General features: G+C 38.0%; 2 protein-coding genes across 2 annotated transcripts; one reads left to right on the forward strand and one right to left on the reverse strand.

Annotated features, from left to right (window-relative positions):
- Positions 1–1875: 1875 nt before the first annotated feature.
- Positions 1876–11087, forward strand: poc5 (POC5 centriolar protein homolog (Chlamydomonas)). Its single transcript, XM_086076382.1, has 15 exons — positions 1876–1988; positions 2430–2533; positions 2662–2800; positions 2924–3105; positions 3762–3938; positions 4044–4148; positions 5434–5613; positions 5716–5902; positions 6038–6132; positions 7240–7419; positions 7535–7699; positions 7884–7986; positions 9408–9523; positions 10273–10365; positions 10677–11087. Exons 2-15 carry the CDS (start codon positions 2450–2452, stop codon positions 10965–10967), a joined length of 2097 nt encoding a protein of 698 aa, XP_085932508.1. The 5' UTR covers positions 1876–1988; positions 2430–2449; the 3' UTR covers positions 10968–11087.
- A 241-nt stretch (positions 11088–11328) lies between these two features.
- Positions 11329–19831, reverse strand: ankdd1b (ankyrin repeat and death domain containing 1B). Its single transcript, XM_086076529.1, has 15 exons — positions 19503–19831; positions 19305–19405; positions 19129–19227; positions 18942–19040; positions 18675–18779; positions 17721–17825; positions 17504–17602; positions 15598–15696; positions 15355–15453; positions 15188–15286; positions 15020–15118; positions 13541–13636; positions 13078–13279; positions 11817–11948; positions 11329–11723 (listed from the first exon to the last, which is right to left on the reverse strand). The coding sequence occupies exons 1-15, from the start codon at positions 19828–19830 to the stop codon at positions 11668–11670; spliced, it is 1818 nt and encodes a 605-aa protein (XP_085932655.1). The 5' UTR covers position 19831; the 3' UTR covers positions 11329–11667.
- Between the last annotated feature and the right edge of the window lie 922 nt (positions 19832–20753).

Consider the following 20753-nt stretch of genomic DNA (forward strand, 5'->3'; position numbering starts at 1 on the left):
TACAGTACGAATTGAAGTGGAAGCAATTTCTAGTGCTTTGTATTTGGGTTTGTTTAGCCATCTGTTTGCTAGCTAGCAGTCTACTTCCTGGTTAATGGAGGATGAAGAAGCACAGAGGGTGCCAATGTGATTCTGGGGGTTGGATGGTTATATTGGTACCATATTGACTCACGTGGTGGGGGGGGGGGGGGGCGCCATTGTCCTGATCATCAGGAAAAAAAAGTTTTAAATAGAACTGTTGGACTGCAAGGTAAAAATGTCAACACTACAAAAATACTGATAAAATAGCTATGTGACAAATGATTACGCTTCTTAGTAGTCATGTGGAAAAACACTGGTGTATCAACAAGAAAAGAAAATAGTATTTATGTTTCCTGTTGGTGATGATCAGATGAGATGGACGTGAATTACTTTTGTTCATTTAAATCCATTTATTTTTAAAGTTACCATGCAGCAGAGGTTAAGCTCAGAAGCGTGTGAACTCTTTTCATAGCTAAATGAGCGAACCAAAATAGTACAAATGCATAAAATAAAACAACTACATTTTAAACAATAAATAGAACAATTTCCCACTTTCTGTTCTATAAACCATTGCATTAACCTAGTAGTTATGTATGTGAGCTAAAGTACCGGCTGGGGGTGGGAGCAAAATGTGCCTGTGATTATTGTCCTGGAACAGATTGAACAAACTGAGAGAGAAGAATGTGAACATTTCATTTTCTGACAGAAGAGAGAGAGCGTTTCTAAAGGTAAACATTGTAGGACGGCCTTATCTCCATAGGGAGTTAAAGGGAAATTCAAACCAAACATTTCTTTCCAATATTATTTCTATGCAGGCCCACTAGTCTAAACACGGTATTCTGATTAATATTGTGTTTGTGGAGTATGAGTAAAATCAGCTTGCTAAATCTACCTGTTTGTATCTATCACAGGGGCGGCCATTTTGCCACTTTTCGTCGACTGAAAATGACATTACAGTATAATACAGTTGCTCAGGGCTGAGGCAACAACCAATCACGACTCAGCTTCAGAAAACAGGTGTTTCAGTTTGTTTGATTGATTGATTGATTGATTGATTGATTGATTGATTGATTGATTGATTGATTGATTGATTGATTGATTGATTGATTGATTGGTTGGTTGATTGGTTGAGTGATTGATTGATTTTAGGCCAGTGTTGGACAATTTTAATGCTGGAGAGCACAATAATTTTTCATCAGTGCTGCTGGATATTTGTCAGTGTTTTCGGAATAATTTTGGGAGTTTGTAAAACAACAACGTTTATTTTATTTACTAATGATTTATTACATTCCACAATGTGTCAGGGTAATATCAATGGCAACAGAACAAGGAGAGAGCAGAATTCATTCACAAAATATTTTTATGTTTTATTAATATTAATATTCAACTGAAGTTATTGGAACTAGCTTTCCCATCCTTTTCTGCATCATTTTGGTTTCTTTACTTGTTTGATGTTGTCCTTGTTTTCTTTCCAGCCCACAATGCATTGGGTGCCTGCAAATCGTGTCTCATATGGAAAATAATCTTTGAAAAATATTTAAATGGTATTTTCGTTTTCGCCCCTCTTCCCAATTTCAGGTCCTTTAAAATTTCCCGACGCCGGGAACGATATTTGTTAAAATAGTAGAAAGTTTAGCAATGCCTTGGTGTGATGTAATGGAACACAATATTCGAGTTAAAGTCCTTTGTAGGTACAAGTCAAGTGCATTTAATGGTTGCGGGGACAACCTGCTAGTACTAACTGTGCTACTTTCTAGCGCCAGGAACACATAGGAGGCTTTACCAGGATTCAGATTTGAGCTACGCCAGCGTTGTTCCGGTTTTCGTTACCAGGAAACACTATAACCAATCAGAGTCGCGGGTATTTAGCCTACTCGAAGAGTACCCAATCATATAATCTGTTGTTGAGGGGTTGTTCGATTCAAACGACTTATCAAGCTTGTACCAACCGACGGGTTAACAGGGAGGTAAATCTTCTCTTTTACATTATAAATAGCATTTCGCCACATTTAAAGCACAATTACTTTTGTCCGTTCAGGTACGTTACGTTTTTAAAACTTCACAGCGTGTCTGAGAAACAACAATCACAGATTTGTGACATTTGCAACAAAAACTAATGAGCGTTTATTTCAATGTATCTGTACCTTCAGTCATCTTATTTTGTCGGTACTTTATCACATTAGTTTAATACATTATTACCATTTTCATCATAACTCGTTGATGGTTTCCTCTTGCTGCTACGTTAATAATTTACATTAACACCGTGATGCACAGTATGGTCCTGACTCCCGATTGTTTTGTTATTAGACTTCAAATCTAAGATTACATTTTAATTATACTATATAAATCTGAAATGTTATTTGTGACATAGGCTCAACAGTATAACTCAGTTAACTATCTTCTTCCAGCAGCTCATATTCCCGTTTCGATGTCTTCAGATGAAGAGGCCAGTGTTCCAGTGTTGCCTACAGACTCAACATATCACAGCAACTCTGTCTCCACTGAGCTACAGGTAAATAAACTGCTCTATAAAATGTTTATTTAAGGTCAGTTTATATTGTACACTAAGCATGGAAGACGATAATAATCTAATATTTAAGTAGAAATCAACCTAGTCTCCTTTGTTTTGTGGTCTAACAGGATGAATATGAGGAGCTCCTCCAAAGTACAGTGGCTTCGCCTAGACTGGAGACCGCCTCTGTTGCTCGCTCAGTGGGGAGAGGTGCCACAAATGTGTCTACAGAGGGTCACAGTTCACTGAGAAATTCACAAGTAGCAGGTATTGCATTTCACTCATTGAGTCATTAAGTCGAGTACGTCCATAAATTGCATGATCAATTTACTATTGTGAAGGAGCATCTCAATTTGACTCTGTTCTGTTTGCGTTTGCTTCGGTTGCTAGAGAAGACTCGGCACACTTCTAACAGAGGTTTGGGAAGCACAGATGGATTGCAGGATGCATCGGAAAGTGCACAGCCAAACACCCAAGAATTCACAGAGTACACAGAAGTGGAGCTTTTCATCTCAGAGGAGAATATTAATAAGATGGAGAACATTCTAGACACATGGACCCAAAATTTAAAGGTCAGGTTTGTGACATGGTGTACTCCCTTTTACTTGTTTTTCTTAATTACAAAATCGGCCCAGGAATGGCATTACAATAATGAGTAGTGCAATATGTGAGGTAATTTCACAAGTAATCGGTAAGCAATTATTATTGTACGGTGGCGCCTTCAAAGTCAAACAAAAGTTGTCATTTTTCAAAGGTATTTTTCCCCATGCTAAGTTATGTAAATTTGTTCCAGGTTTAAACAATTGCCATCATAAAGCTCATAATAAAAAAAAGTGTACAGGCACTGTTGTCACATATTAACTGTCATGGCAAGATGGGTGAAGCGCTGTATAGTTAAAAAAAAAAAAATGACTCTCACATTCACATCCATGAGTAGTTTCAAGAGTTCAATTAATTAAACATGCATTTTTGGGGAATGTGGGAGGAACCCAGAACACCTGGAGAAACCCGTTTCCATTATGGGGAGAACGAGCAAAATTCACAATGAGCCAAGTTTCAAACCCAGAACAATTTGATTATGCAATGCAGACAATCTTACTCTAAATCATACAACATTGGTAACTTTTAACTTTGGAGGTTCCGCTGCATTGTATATTCCCTGGGTTCGACCTGTGAATACTCAGATCCGTGCCCCTCGTTACATGCTCACGCTCTCTCTGTCAATCAGATCAATGTGCTGAGGGAGCTGAGGAAGTGGAGAGTGGCCTTCGTAGAGCAACACAGGCGAGAGTTGCAGAAGGTGAGGGAGATTGCTGCAGGCGAGAATGAGGCCTTGACGGCGGAGATGGCCAGCCTGAAGGAACTGCTACGCACCTTTGAGACTTCCAACAAGAGAAAGGATGAGGTGACCACATCGAGCGTTGTGTATAATTTAAGATCTACCATAATGCGCTGTTTATGCAGAGCTGCACCCGAGGACTGATTGTTCAATACTGTCCCTCTCCTTCAGATGATTAGAAATCTGAGTGTGGTGTTGAACAGACAAAAACAGAAGCTTGAAAAGATGAAAGCCTTCACCCAATGGAGACTTCAGTACTTTGAGGCCAAAGAGGAGGTATAGTGATTTATTCTGTGCCACCGTGATTTTTTTATTTCTATTTTTTTTTTTGTCCCAGCATTCACCAACATACCAGACATATTTTTTGTGTGTACAAATGAGGTTTTATTTGGAAAAAATTCAAACCAAAACATAGGCTAAAAATGGGTTTCTTCTTTTTCAATCCATTATATTAATTTTTTTTTAATTAGTTGATGAAAGTAATTAATATAGGACAACTACACTTTCATGATGTTTTCATCTATGTACATTCATGGCCAAAATGGTGAAATGTGTATCTTATGACCGGTAATAACACAAGAAAGTTGTCTTGAAATATTCATGGAAAATATTCAAAGTTTTCTTTCATTTTGAAAATTATTTGTCCTTTTTTTGGACAATTTAAAGCAATTGACACATTTAAACACAATATCTTACCTGTCTTCTATCTTTAGAAAAATACCATGTCAATATTAATGCTTAAGGGTGTAACAAAAACTGGTTTGAACTAGAAAAAAATGTAATTAAAAAAATGTGACTCAGTGGAATCAAACTGAATCGGACGGTTCCGTATTGAATCGTCTTTTATTTGAGAGATGTATCTTAGAAGGAAATTTGTTTACATTTACAGCACTGACAAGTTCAATCAAATATATGAAAAATGACAACACAGTCATTGCCTCGTATCCTCTCGAACTGAACTGTAACATGTCGAATCAAATCGGGAATCCCACTGAGTCGAACCTAATTGAATCGTTTCTCCCACCATGTACCAAAAAACTTATTAAATCGTATTTGGGATCATTAAATGCCCATTATTATTTTACTGTATACATGCCTGCTACAGTGTATACTTTATGTTGTTATGGTATCTCTTGACTTATCTTTAACAATATCTCTTCTCGGTCAAAAGGTACAATGCTATATATGCTTGATTCATTTCGGACTCCTCACAGAAGCCCAGTGAGCCGGCTCAAACGTGGGTATTAAAAGTCGGTTTTCAGTTTGCAATACATCCCTGTTGAAACCTTGGTAAAACTTTGAGGTCACTGAAATTGAAACGGTCCATATTAAAGCACTTCATGATGATGATGGATGGTCTATTCTCGGTGTTAGGACACGGTCTAATACATTTGTAAAGCACTGTACGTTCCTGAATAGTATAATTATTAGGTCCATTTGAATACAGAGTAAATAAAAATCAATCCAAATAATGTTTGTAGTATTTATTACAGTGACTTAATGCACTTTGTTAGAAAAGGCACTCCTGTTTTGAGTAATTTGTTTGCGATTTCCTTTTCAGGCTTATGCTAGCCAGATAGCGCGGCAGCACTACAATTTGCATCTGAAGAAGAAGGTGTGGTTGGCATGGCACTCGCTCAGCCAGAAAGAATGGACGGCCAGGGTGGAGCAGGCATGCCGTGGAAGAGCGGAGGAGGTGTGCACCCGCCTGTCGAAAAGTTACGAGACACAGATTCAGACGGTAGGTATTGGTCCCGCTATAGCAGTACTTTGGCCAAGTTTATCTTTTAAAAGTTCTGTTGCGTACTTTTTTTTTTTTTTTACTCGGTACATTGTGTTTTAGATCCATTCAGAACACAATGATGATCTCGCGAAGGCCCAAGCCGAGATTGAGCGATTGCAACTTGAGCGAGAGCGCCGAGAAGTGTGTATGAAGAAAGCCCTGATGAGGGGTGTGTGCGCGCTCAACATGGAGACTCTCCACTTGTTTACAACTGCAGACGAAGGACCCCAAGGCCCTGATGAGTTTGGTATGCTACGAATGACACACACCTTTTGAGTTTTGAAGACCCGTTATTGGCTGCACATTGCAATGAACGAGTCTATTGTCTAATTCCCGCATAGCAATATTGTACTTTATATTAAATAACCACTTTGCTTACTAGACCCCAATTCATCCCCTGATGATGATCCTGACGCTGCTGGCCGCGGCCCAGCCCCGTTTGACCGCCCAAGGTCTCCCCGTGACGACAGCGACAGGGTAAGGCACCAGAGATTTGAAAGGAAACACTGGCATTGTTTAACTCATTTGATCCCCCAAAACTTATAAATATGTTCTATTTTATATATCACCATGCTCCCAAAGACATATTTATACGTTATTTTAATTATGTTTTTTTTTATTTTTTATGCTAGAGCATACAGAAAGCTTTCATGCAGCCTCTGAACTGGAGAATGCTTGAAGCAATGGTATTTATTATAAAAACGGCCAGCGGGTGGCAGCAGAGTATAAGAGATCAATGTTGCAAAAAGCTCTTTCCCCCACTGTTTTAAGCACATTGTGAATAATGATTAAACTTAGCTATATTCTTATGCTAATTGCTACAAAACGGACACAAATAGAAATACACTTTTTTTTATGATGAAAGAAGAGACTCTAATTTTGGGAAAGGGGGTTGCTTCAGTGAAAATGGCTGGGAGTGAATGAGTTAAAGGGGAAGCCCCCCCCTCCCAAAAACAATGTATTGACAAGAATATGTTCTATGCAGCGCCATTAGCCTAAATATGATATTCTTGGTTAATATTGCGTTATTGGAATATGAGTTAAGCAGCAAAATCCAGTAGTTTCTATCTATATCAGAATTTTGATATTTGCTATTGATTTGAAAACGACGTCACAGTTGCTCATGTCTCAGATAACACCCAATCACAGCTCAGCTTCAGAGAACAGGTGAGCTGTGATTGGTCGTAGCCTGAGCCCAGAGCAACTGTGATGACGTCATTTTCAGTTGACAGCAAGTGTCAAAATGGATGAGATGGATAAAAATGGCTGGATTTTGCTGCATTACTCTTATTGAATAAATGTAATATTAATCAGATTGTCATGTTTTTTAGGCTAGTGAGGTCACGTATAACATATTATTGTCTCCGTCCCAAGATACAGCAACCTATATGTAAATACAACTATGTTTTGGTTCCATTTTAGATTCATTAAATGCTCTTGAATTAGGTTCCTAAAATTGAAATTAAACTCGTTTACTTGTATTATGATGTTAAATGTTTCTCTTACACTTACTATGTTTAGCATTGATAAATATGCCACAAAATCCCATCCCTACCTTATTCTACCTGCATTCCTTTTCCTCAGATGGGTTTTGGTTCGCCAAGGCCTCACCCTGAATTCCCCACCACTTCCACTGCACACACAAGCGGGCACCCTCAAGCCAGGCACCCTGCAGTTCGGCACGCGGCAGCCGGGCACTCTTCAGCCGCACGCACCGCAGTCAGCTTATTCCCACACGGGCCAGGCACTGTCTTCCATAAACAGGTGAGCGACAGAGTCATAATGTTTCCAAGTCGCTTTTTCTGAAAAAAATGATTTTCGACCTGGTGACATCAAATGAAGGCCTACCGCGCGATCGAAATAGTAATTGTTTCAACAGGCTAGTGGGGGGGTGCTGATAGCCGGCCAACAAAAACCTACAAAAAGTGCAGCCGCTCGCAGCTCCACCCAGCATGCTGGCAAGAGTACACGCAGCAATCAAGAGATGAGTGTGGCTCCACCTATGATCTCCACTGCTGTCGACTTCCATCATCCTTTGACGCAGGTAAGTTCAGAATGTGAAATACAGTGTGCCATATGCTTGTTGGTACACTTTTGTGAAATAAAAACAAACCCACAATAATACTGAATTAACAATTCCTGATTTTCATTAGTTCATATTCTTTCTTTATTTTAAAGTCAGTTCTCAGTGTGTAAAATCAAATTTTACTCTCTTTCTTTCCTCCAAGCAAACTCTTGGTCAGGCTACCGCCTCCAAATATCTTCGCTCCTCTCAACAGGCTCCAGGTGCCACTGGAGGCCGGGCTTCATCCAGAATGCGCACCAGCACCTGTAATGTCCACTCTATTGAAATTGTTACGAATCGCAATTGACTAAATTTGAACTTATTTGCGTTTAAAACCTCTATGTATAATACGTTTGAACGTACTTGCAGGCTAAGCTAATTTTTAGCATTCAGCCTGCAATTATGTTTAAACGTATTTGCACTGCAAGTATATTTGAACGTACTTAAATAGCTTTAGATATACTTGCAAATACGTTTGAATGTATTAAAGGGATACTACTTGACTCATGTAGCCATTTTCAGCAGTAAGAAGAAAATATTTTTATCTAGAATTAATGTGATTACTTCATCATTTTTCATGTACAATTAATACCTTCCAAAACACGTTGCCACTTGCTGTCGACTGAAGATGACATCACGCATGCTCATGATGAAACAGGTAATGACCAATCATGGCTCACTTGGTGAACGTCACATGACCAAACACACAAAACAGGTGAGCCGTGATTGGGCGTTACCTTGTCACTTTCAGTCGACAGCAAGTGGCAAAATGTGTTTTTAAAGGTAAGAATTGTACATGAGAAATAATGACGCTATCACATTAATTCTAGACAAAATATTAACTTTTGACTGCTGGAAATGGCTAAATGAGGCAAGTATCTCTTTAAAATATGTTTAAATATATTTTTAAATTTGAAACTTTGAATGTATTAATTAAAATACGTAAATTCTATTTCCTGAGATACAATAGAGGCTGGGGGCATTAATAATTTCCTCAACCTCAGAAAGTAGGAGGTGCTTATTCTAAGTAATTAATCGGGGTGAATGCTGGTTGACAAATGTGTTTTGGGAATATTTTAAATACCTATTTATTAGGGGTGTCGGGCGATTTAAAATTTTTAATCATAATTAATCACATGACTTCAATAGTCAACTCACGATTAATTACAAAGTTTATATCTGTTCTAAATGTACAATAATTTTTTTCATACTCCTGTTAACATAAGTGGGAAAAAATTAAACTAATAGAAATATGGCTGCATCTTTTAGTCATTGATACAGTAATTTCATAATAATTCATAACATTGAGTTAAAATTAAAAAGATGAAAACGAGTGTAATATTGATTTGTGTTGAGGTAATTTTTCTGCCACTAGATGGTATAATTGCATTTGTAAGACGTTGGTGACAGCTCAGTGCATTTTTCTTTTCATTGCTCCTTAATTGCGTAGAAAAAAAATTGTGGCATTAAAGGAACTTTGAATTAAAGCACTAATTTTGACACCCCTAGTATGTATATTTTCTCACAATTTTCCCATATAAAATAATAGTTTACAATAATGCATGAATACTGTACGCTTGACATAATTGAATGTCATAAAAATAATTACACTCATTGGGAGAAATGTATTTAATCAAGCTGACCGTATGGAATTTTTGGTTTTCAGTAAACATTTTCCCCTCTGCAGACTCCCCACCACCTTGGGACGAGCCTGGTTCTGCACCATTGGCTCAATGCGCTGTTGGTAGCCCGGTTCACTTTGACCGCCCGGAATCTCCTAGCCACCATGAAGGTGACAGCAGGGTATGGCAGAAATACAATATTTGTTGTAATATAAAAATATAATAAATAAATAAATACACAAATAAATTGAAAAATAATAATAATATTTTTATTTATTTTTAAGTGATCTTATGTGACCATAACTCATTCACTGCCATTGACGGCTATAGACGTAACAAAATCATTTGAACTATTTATTTTAGTTTAAAAATGTTCCCACCTTTGTTAACTAGAGTATGAAAACCTAGGAAAAAATGTATTGTACATTTAGAACAGATCTAAAATTTGTTTACTAGTGACAATTTTTCCACTTTTGTTATCGAGTATAGAACCTAGAAAAAAAATTTGTGCATTTAGAACAGATACAACATTTGTGATTAATCGTAAGTTAACTAGTGAAGTCATGCGATTAATTACGAAAAAATGTAATCGCCTGACTCCCCTCTTTTTTTTTAAAGTAATTGTAATTATTTGTATTTTATTTTTTATTTTATTTTTTTAAAGAAAAGATTATTAAAACTCAAGGGCGCCAGGGGATTTTTTTTTTTTATCATAATTAATCGCATGACTTCACTAGTTAACAAATTTTGTATCTGTTCTAAATGTACAATATTTTTTTTCCCTAGATTTTCATACTCTTAACAAAAGTGGAAAAATGTTAAACTAATAGAAATAGTTCAAATTAATTTTTGACGTCTATAGCCGTCAATGGCAGTGAATGAGTTAATATAAAATAAAAAATAACCCCCCCTTGTATTCCTTTTCCTCAGATGGGCGTGTGGTACACCAGCGAAGTCCTGCCTTCCCCTTCAGCAGCTCACAGTTCATTCCCACAAGCGGGCAGTTCTACTTTCCACAAGCAGGTGTGCTGTGCTACATTCTTTTCTTGTAACTGTCACCTGTGGATCTTTTCAACCAGGTGACAGAAGACAGAAGAGTTTTACATACAGTAGCAAACACATCTTTACCTATCATTGATCAAATGATGATTTTAGTCTTTCTCCCGCCCTGGTTTGAAAGCGTGTCAGCTAAAAAGAATGCTATTGCATGCTTCAAAGAACCCTGGCAATGAAATGTTTCATCAAAGAAACAATTTAGTCAGTAATGCTTGTTTTAGTGCACAGACTTGAAACGTCCACTGCCGCAATAATGCCCTCGCTAATTGTCTCCACAGACCTCCGGGCGTATAGTCACAGCTGGCCAACAGAAACCGGCAAAAACTATAACAGCTCGCACCACATCGCAACCAATTTCTGGTAAAAGTGTACGCAGCAACCTCCAGGTGATGGGTATGGCTCCGCCCATGTCCTCCATTGTCGTAGAACGCCATCAACCGATTAAGCAGGTATGGAAGGATAATTGTAGGAAGTATTTTTTAGAATCTAATGTTTTTTTTCTCCCGTCTTTTTTTCCAAGCACACTATTCGCCCCTCCCAACAAGGTCCCCGCACGCCCACTGCTGTGAAGAATTCCTCCAAGACACATACATCTAATGCACACTCTATCAAAGTAGTGGATTAATTAAAACACACACACACACACACACACACACACACACACACACACACACACACACACACCTCACACAAACCAGCATTGTCTAGATCAGGGGTGCTCAAGTTCGGTCCTCGAGAGCCCCGATCCAGCCTGTTTTCCATGTTTCTCTCCACTAACACACCTGATTCATGATCGGGATCGTAATCAGGCTTCTGCAAAGCTTGCTGATTAGCTGATCATTAGATTCAGCTGTGTTGCAGGAGGGAAACATGGAAAACAGGCTGGATAGGGGATCTCGAGGACCGAACTTGAGCACCCCTGGCTCTCGATGAAGGGTTTTTACCAACTATGCAACAACTCTTGAGTATTACTGTGGATGTAGCTTTAGAATTTTTTTAGGAGCAAAGGGAAATTGCGCAATTACTCTTTAGAACCTCACTGATGTTTGGTAATGTGTAAAATATTTTAACAGTACAGTTTTCAAAATGGAGTTATTTAATGTAAATATTCAGGAAAATGTGTTTAAAGACACATTTAATATGAAACCAAACCGTGTTTGTATATGATCTGGTGCTTTTTGATTTTAATGTATACAAAATAAATGATTTTAGAACCTTTCTACATAAATGTGTCTTGAAAAGTGATGTTGTTGCATATCACAACCTCTATCAAGAAACTCTGCAGCTCCGACTGCTGACATTCCCCGATTCCGTACGAATCTTTCCTGTAAAATGGGGGGGAAAAGGACCAGAAATCATATTGTACATATTTGGACTTGTCTCTGTAAATCCATTCAAATGATTTCAAAATAAAATACCTGCAACTCTGTTGTGTCCTGTGTGGACAAGGGCTTGATAGAGTTCTATTGAAGGATTTCTGCCTGCCAACTCCTCTCGTTGGAGCCAGATCAGCAGCATCCTGTTGCCGTGTTCTTTGTAGCTGTGCTGACCTGTGAACAAATACAAATGGCAACTTCCAAAACTGTTCACAAAACCTCGATTTGTAAACGTTTTAAGTAACGTCTTAACATTCCTAACCTTCACACAATTATAGAAATAAACCAATTACTAATGAGCTACATTATTAACTTAAACATGAAGCATGTATGGTGGTGCTGGTCAAAACGAATGGGACACATTGTTGCTACTGAATGTGAGAATTTACACATCTGGTGTACAGTGGTGCCTTGAGGTATGAGTTTAATTCATTCCATGACAATGCTTGTATCCCAAATCATCTTTCTCCATTGAAATGGATGTAAAGAGAGTAGCCTACTGTATATTTACTTTATGAAACCTATAGTAATAGCTGTAGTTACGAGGGGTGGGAGTCTATGGGTACCTCACGATTCGATTCAGAGGCCCATGATTCGATTCCGATTCAAAGGCCTACGATTAGATTCGGACGGATCACTACATTGGCTTACATTTTATTGTCTATGTAAAACACTGGTACCTTTTTATAAAACAATTTTATTAAAATGGCAAGGTAACCTGGTTTACAATAGCATGTCAACACAAATTTCAATCAATTCGATTTAGCGTAACCTGTATTTGAATACTCGAAAGTGCAATACGCAGCTGACAGCCGTGGCTTTTAGTTTTTTAGTTAAACTTTAAAATTAGATTTTTAATGCCTCTGAATCAATTCAGAAACGATCGATGCATCTGAAAAATGTATTAAATTACCGTGCCCAACCCTAATACTGTGAATAGAATGTAACGTTTGTGCATCATGATTTCTTTGTGACGCCTACTGCTGTGCGGGACTTAGCCATCAGGGGGCAGTATCACACGGTTCTCAAGACGATTTTCACAAGAGTAAGCTGCAGTAATATTAGTCATTTTTCGCAGAGGATAAAGAAAATATGTGTGAGTATTGTTATATTGTCCGTCGATGCTGTTTGTGTTCAAATATGTTGCTCATAGGGTTCTGACGCTGCAACTATTGATGGTATTCATTATCCCGTCTATGGCATTTTGAATTGTGTGTTAGCATTGAGCAAGTGGAAGGTTTGTTTCTCTGTTTAGTTAAAAAAAAAAAAAATGTTGAATTGGCCAGAACAAAATCATGGATACCTGTCCACTGCATTTCGATGGCCGACACTTGCTCCTGAGTGAATCCCCAGTGTTCAGCCAGACGCTTCCAGCTTCTTGGCTTGAGGAGCTCGTAGGCCAGGCGCCAGGTAATCGAGCGGAGCTGCTTGGTCTCATTGCGGTGGTCCAGTTTGAATGTTAGCGGATATTCGCTGTGAACACTCTCATTACATTCTGGGTTGGCCTGGAGGGGGTATTAAATCTTGTCAGTGGGCTGATAAATACCAGGGGTTTGGAAGACAAGTGGAAAAAGCTTATTGGCCACTCAACATTTGCAATATAAATGTCCCATTTGAGCATATTGAAAATCAATCTCGAAATCTCCATTAAATCAATCAAACTGTCTCTTTAGAAGTGAAATTCACCTGCAATGTAATTATCAGGGGGAAAAAAATTGCTTTTGAGGATCATGGTAATAAAATATGGCATTGAAATAATATCTTACTTTTTTCCATGTGTTGTATCTTTCTGCCTTGATGATCATGTCCACAATGATCACCTCGTCTGCTCTGGCCGCCACACCGAGTGCCGTCTTTCCCTGCTACTCCAACATGTGCACCAAATTATATGCATTCAAACATGAATAAAAAGACAACCTTCGAGAATTTTGTAAAATGCATTACAATTAGGGGTGTCAGGCAATTAAAATGTTCAATTGTAATTAATCGCATGACTTCAATAGTTAACTCACGATTAATCGCAAATTTTATATCTGATCCAAATGTACACTAAAATATTGTTGTTATAAAAAAATGTTAAACTAATAGAAATATGGCTGCATGTTTTAGTAATTGATAACAGTAATTTCATAATAATTCATAAAATTGAGTTAAAATTAAAAAGATGTACTGTAAAAAAAAGTGCAATATTGGTTTGTGTTAAGGTCATTTTTCTGCCACTAGATGGCATATTTGCATTTGTAAGACGGTAACAGCTCAGTGCATTTTTCTTTTCATATTAAGAGCTATCTAATCTTGAATATGAAGTAACTTGTGAAATTTTGCAAATTTTTAAAATTGGAAAATACAACTTGACCCCAGTCTCCACAAATATATGCATTATTATTAAATTTATTACAGCTGAATTTTTATGTTGCGACTGGACTTCCCCCAGCACAGGCTTTCCAAGTAAAGTCATTCAAGGTCATTAATTGCGTTTTTTAATTCATTAACTGCCATCGACGGCTATAGACGTCAAAAATTCATCTGAACTATTGCTATTAGTTTCACATTTTTTCCGCTTTTGTTAACAAGCGTATGAAAACCTAGAAAAAAAATATTGTACATTTAGAATAGATATAACATTTGTGATTAATCGTGAGTTAACTATTGAAATCATGCGATTAATTAAAAAAAAATAATAATTATCGTCTGACGCCCCCAAATTTTTTAATATATTTTTTCTTTCTTTTTTAATTAGGGGCATCAGGCGATTACAATTTTTAATTGTAATTAATCGCACGATTTCAATAGTTAACTCACGATTAATCACAAATGTTATATCTGTTCTAAATGTACAAAAAAAAATTCTAGGTTTTTAGACTAATAGAAATAGTTCAAATGAATTGTTGACGTCTATAGCCGTCAATGGCAGTGAATGAGTTAAAAATGAGTGGCGTTAAATAAACTTTAAATTACCTCAAAATTAACGCACTCATTTTGACACCCCTAATTACAATACGTGTTGACAACTTTAAGACTAATTATTTTAAGACTAATCTTGAAATTTGACAACTACTATCTGCCTTCACATATCGTGAGATCATCATTAATGCACAGAAAACAACCGGTAAGACAATTGGATTCATATGAGAGACTACCGCTACCACACATCTTTTCCTGGGGGAGGTATCTCTTTGGGGAAAGGTGCTTAAAGTGGAGGCGACTCAGGTGTATGTTTCTAAGCTCCCATATTGTCAACTTACCCGGTCCTCGAGTGTCAGATCAACTTCAGCTTTCAGTAGCATTTCCACCACATCTATTCTTGCCAGCTCAGCAGCAAGATGCATGACAGTCTGAGACCTCTAACACAAAGTATGTTCTTGTAAGTGCGGGTTTGATTTTTTTTGCCGTTTGTCAACGTTACATTTCACCTTATCGGCGACATTAAAGTTGCATCCTGCCTCCAATAGGAAATGGATGACAGGGAGGTGGCTGTTCTTCACTGCCAGGTGGAGAGGAACCTCCAATTCCTTCAGCATGAATGAAACATCAGTTAAAAATCACTTGCTAGGAAATATTACATTTCCTGTTGACTTACCTCATTCTGAAAATCTGTATGGGCTTTATATTCGAGGAGAAGTCGGACAAGAGACGTGTCTCCTCGCTCTGAAACTGGGTGAAGGGCGCTGCATTTGGTCTACAACAGAGGATTTAAAAAAACAAAATATTTGAGTTACCACAGATGTAGCACAAAGGGTTATTAACCTCTCTATGCTTCATGGTGCCATTAAAAACATGCCACCGGGGTAGTGATTTAAGTGTTTTGAGTGTGTGGTCGTACCGCTGTTTGAATGTTGGGGTCGCAGCCGGCTTTCAGCAAAGCCAGGACGCACTGTTCCTGAGCGTTTTCGGCAGCCTGGTACAGAGCGGTCTCACCGTCCTGACACACACAAAAAGCTCATCTGTGGCAAAATGGAGTGGCAGCGTATGACAATGACATAGAAAACCTATTTTGAATTTCTAAAAATGTTATGGATATTTTTGTAAAAAAAAAAAAAAAAAGCCTAATACATAGCCACGGTGACATCCCTTAATATTATATGTAAATACAAAAATAAGAAAATAGAAAATGACTGTGATTGCATAAGCAGACACCTCCTTAAGCTAATATTTTGTTAAAACTTTTATTTAATGAGTTCTATCAACATGATGATCTTAAATTTGTCAATGGTTGCTTTGCTTACTTCAGAATTGTCCGATTGCGAGAGCATTTCTTATCCACTGTGCATTTCTGCAGATTATTATTATTTCTTAACCCATTCACTCACAGCCATTTTCACTGAAGCAACCCCCTTCGCTCCCGGCTGTTTGACTGGATTTTGACTATAATATTGTGTTCTATTGCTTTAAAAACATGGAAAATACCCAAAGATTAGAGTCGCTTCTTTCAGCGGAAAAAAAGTATATATCTATCGCTTTCCGTTTTGCAGCAATTAGCATTAGAATATAGCTAAGTTTCATCATTATTATTTTGCTGCTTAACTCATATTCCAATAACGCAATATTAACCAAGAATACCGTATTTAGGCTGCATAGAACATATTATTGTCAATAATCTTTTTTTTGGGGGGGGGGGGTGACTTCCCCTTTAACTCATTCACTCCTAGCCATTTTCACTGAAGCAACCCCCTTCCCGAAGATTAGTCTTTTCTTTCATCATGAAAAAAAAAGGTGTATTTCTATCTGTTTCCGTTTTGTAGCAATTAGCATTAGAATATAGCTAAGTTTCATCATTATTCACAATCTGTTGAAAATAGTGGGGAAAAGAGCTTGTTCCAACTGGGTTGATCTTTTATACTCTGCTGCCACCTGCTGGCCGTTTTTGTAATAACTACCATTGCTTCAAGCATTCTCTTCAGTTTAGAGGCTGCATCAAACCCAACGAACGTATAATTACATCTTTGGGAGCATGATAGTTCAAATAGAACGTATTTTGGGAGCAAATGAGTAAATTAATTAAGTCTCGGAATTGGCTGGGCTACTACAAAACTGAAGTGTTCGTGTGTAGCCACTCTACTGTTTATGTTGTAAATGTTTGCCATGCTAAAACTTGGACCAAAGCCTCAGACACAAAACATTGATGCTGTACTACTAATATGCGTACGTACATCGGTTGGTTTTGCACCAAACGCATAATGACAAAAGCTTCTCAGTCTTGTCAGACGTAACCCAACACTGCAGTTCTGTAAATTTCTGTCCGGACTTCTGCCAGTTTCTCACTATACTAACATTAAATTCCAAAAGACTGTATTTTCCTAGTTTAGACTATTTAATGATGCCAGAAAGATCGACACCTTATCAGCCACATGGGTGCAGAAGAAGGTGTAATGTGTCCAAAATGATTCCCTATTCATAAACTGTCCAAGCCCCGCCACAAGTTCCAAGTTGCATGAATTCACTTTATTTGAGGGCTTTAAATATAAGAGCAGTCACATTTATGCAACGGCATTTTTCAAAATGATGCCATAGTGTTTGTTGTACAATATTTTGGAATTTCTTTGAACATTATTTGCATGTTTTGTCAATGAATATCAATTGATTGCGCAGACAGTTTGAATTCAAACCACAGAATAATCATTCAGTGGACATGTCTTAAATAGTCCACCCACCTTTAGTGGATTATCCAGAGCCCACACTTTTACAAAGCACACTGGGGATGGAGAAGGTGTTTTTGTGTGATTGTGTACCATATTAACGTCATCCCGAGTATCAAAGCTGTGCAGCAGCAGTTGGACGGCGTCCAAGTGGCCGTTCCTGGCAGCTAAGTGCAGGGGCGTGTCTCCTCTCTGGCAGGTGGGAGGGAGGAGAGCCGATTGCATCAAAGTGGCTTTGACTTTGAGCTTTGATGCAGCAATGACTCACGCAGACGCGGGAACATCAATGACACACGCACACACCACAAACCTTGTTGGGCTTCATGGTGGCCATGTTGTAACAAGGCTCCATCAGCATCTCTAACATTTGCACGCAACCATGTTCTGCCGCCATAGCAAACACACGGTGGCCTGACTGAAAGGCAACAATTGAGACACATTTAGCTGGATGCACTTCATTTGACATTCAATTATTAGACTTGTATTTGAATCTGCATTTATGGATATATAAATGGAGTGCACTGATACAGCACTTTATCTACACCATAAGCACTTTACAAAGCATTACGTTCACCCATATAAGTCCACTGGGAGCAAATTAGGGTTCCGCATACTTTAACATGGGAACAAGGGTTGAGGATCGAACCCACGGCCTTTAGGGTTGAGAAACAACCACTCTACCACTGAGCCATGCTGCCCCATTTTGAATAAAAAAGCAAGAGCGGGTACTGTCTTAATATGTTCATCAAAGACACTAAAGAGAAACACCATCAAGAAGAAAAAGCTATAGGTTTAAAAGACTAAATAAATATGAAGCTCGTCTGTATACAAATAACATCCCTTCCTTCAAATTTGCCGGATAAGATCTCCGATATAAAGTATGTTGAGCGCAAAAGAAAAGAAAAGAATGGGCCCTAAGGTTGACCCTTGAGGAACACCGCAGGAAATAAGGATATGACATACTAAGGGATGTTTATATTAACACACAAACCTGATATTAATATTATTATTACATATTAAATTGCCCCAAAATAAGTGTTATATATATATATTTTATTTTTTTATGTATTTTTTATTTTATTTTTTATTTATTTATTTTGACCGTTTTAAAATATATATATATAATTGTATATTGTAAATAATATAGTGCCATTCCGCAGTTTATGTTTCATGTTTTGCCCTTTTGGATTGGATACTAAATTATACTAAAAATACATTTTTGAATTTGTCTTTTGAATTAATACAAACTTATCACATTGAATACCTGATCCTCTTTGTCCAGTTCTTTCATGTGCAGGTCATTAACTATGTATTCCATTATGTCAGTGCGATTGTTGATAGCAGCACAGTGCATGATGTTCAGTCCTTCCTGCAGTGGGAAATCAAAAGGCACAGTATATTTAAAAAAAAAAAGCTCTTTATGTAGGGGACTTGTAGGGTTTTTGGAAACAATATGACAAGAAATTGCCCAAATGGATTGTTGTATATGGGTGTAAAATGTCTGCTCGTGTACAGTGCATGTTCTAATCACCTCATTCTCAATCTTCTGTTCTGCTCCGGCCCGTACTAATAATTTCAGGATCTCCAAGCTGCCAAACCAGGCAGCCAAATGAATGGGTGCCACACCAAACTGCCGCGCACAAACATCGGCATTAGGAGAAAAGAAATGATCGCATTTGTGGGTTCTGTGATCTTTTTTTTGTTTAGTCTCCCCTCACCTTGTCTCTCTGATCCACTTGCACCCTGCGCCATAGAAGCAGCTCAACCGCTTCCTTGTTTTTGCCAGCGACCGCATAGTGAAGGCCAGTCCTATTGTGCTACATTAAATAGCACATTAGCAAAATTACATGTGGTACTATATAACTCTGATTGTGTAAAGACTTGGGAGACTCACCACATTCTTTGCGTTCGCATTTAATCCCTTTCCAAGTCTCTTCATTGCAGTGACGTCATTGTTTTTAGCTGCTTCAATAAACAGTTTCTCTGTTTGCAGTACTGCACAACACACAACAGATAGGTTACACAAATACTGTGCTACTTAAGCATTTTATTTTTAATTTTTAAACTACTTTAGCATTTCTTGTGTACTCACGCATCTCTTTGTTGTCAAAACTGTTGTCCATCTTGTCTTCTGGGTTCTTGTTCAGAGCTAAATCAACAAATGCCTTCACTGGTTCCTGTTTCATCCACTTTCGAGGGTCCAGATTCTCCCTCTTGGGAGCATGTTTCTTCATCATTTCCTTCAAAACCAAAGCTTTCTTCTCCATTGTTGTGTTCTTCAGTTGCAACCGCCTAATAATACAATTGAAGGACTCCACTTTTTGTGTTCCTGCATCGGTAAGCGAACCAAATACCTGAAGAACCGGGTCACGCCTGATATGAAGATCAACCTGAGACTCAATGCTGGAGGGCTGATCCATGTTTGCTTAGCAAGCTCACACCCTTCAGACATCAACCAAGACTCACAAGTTTATTTGATATGGATGTATTACATGGGCAGTTCACTTTTTCTTGATGCGCTCTTATTTAAAACAAACCCATTTAACAATAATCTCTTTATGGTTTTGCTTGTACAGGGATATTTGATTTGAGCTGGTCCAACTCCAGTGAGTCATCCGCAGCGTTTGGCTCCACACCACTAGGGGCCCCTGATCAAATGCAGATGCCATTTCTTAGCAGCCTGCAGCAAAATTTACTGGTACCATTTGTCATGGCCTGCCATTTGTCAGCATTTTACTACAGTAGGCTCCTTTCTCCACTGGGTGACAAGATGGGAGAAGAGAAGTAGATTGTTCATTGGTTGTAGCGGAAACGCTAAAATAGTAACAACATTTATATTCATAATGCCACGATGAATAAAGATAATTCAGTTACAGTAGAAAACGTTTAATCATGATTGTTTGCTTTACGCTATTTACTTTTCTGTAATACAGGTTGCTCTTGTTTTGGTTCTGGATGTGCACATGTCATTCATCTGCATCTCACTAAAGGGGCGGATCTATTTTAATAGGTTGCAGGGTCAAGGCTACCCCAAATTCTGGAAAAATCTTTGACTTTTTGCTTTCTCACCTAGCTTTTTTTCTTAAATAAAAATGTATACATAAAACCAACATATTCTGTAACTCTTTAGCATACAATTAATTATTTTTTTAGAGTGTTCAATTAAAGCTACTGAACGTAGAATATTCCATTTCGAATCGCTACTGCCACCTGCTGACGAACAATGAAAGTGCACATACCGTTCTTCACAGACACACCACACACGGAAATTCTAACCCGAATCCAGTACCCAAGGTGTTAATCTACTAATTAGAAGGCATTTCAGTCATAAATGGTCAAATAA

This window comes from Leptonotus elevatus, chromosome 5, assembly GCF_054856555.1.
Source record: "Leptonotus elevatus isolate MCC_2025b chromosome 5, RoL_Lele_1.0, whole genome shotgun sequence".
NCBI lineage: Eukaryota > Metazoa > Chordata > Actinopteri > Syngnathiformes > Syngnathidae > Leptonotus > Leptonotus elevatus.

Excerpts from the sequence above, each read along its gene's own strand:
- ankdd1b (XM_086076529.1), bottom strand. The coding sequence starts at position 19,830 with ATGGATCAGCCCTCCAGCATTGAGTCTCAGGTTGATCTTCATATCAGG. Across the intron at positions 11,949-13,077 it reads CATCGAAATGCAGTGGACAG|GTCAGCACAGCTACAAAGAA; the intron begins GTATCCATGATT and ends ATTTGTTCACAG. Across the intron at positions 11,724-11,816 it reads AGGACACAACAGAGTTGCAG|GAAAGATTCGTACGGAATCG; the intron begins GTATTTTATTTT and ends CCCATTTTACAG.
- poc5 (XM_086076382.1), top strand. The coding sequence starts at position 2,450 with ATGTCTTCAGATGAAGAGGCCAGTGTTCCAGTGTTGCCTACAGACTCA. Across the intron at positions 9,524-10,272 it reads ACCATGAAGGTGACAGCAGG|ATGGGCGTGTGGTACACCAG; the intron begins GTATGGCAGAAA and ends CCTTTTCCTCAG. Across the intron at positions 10,366-10,676 it reads GTTCTACTTTCCACAAGCAG|ACCTCCGGGCGTATAGTCAC; the intron begins GTGTGCTGTGCT and ends TTGTCTCCACAG.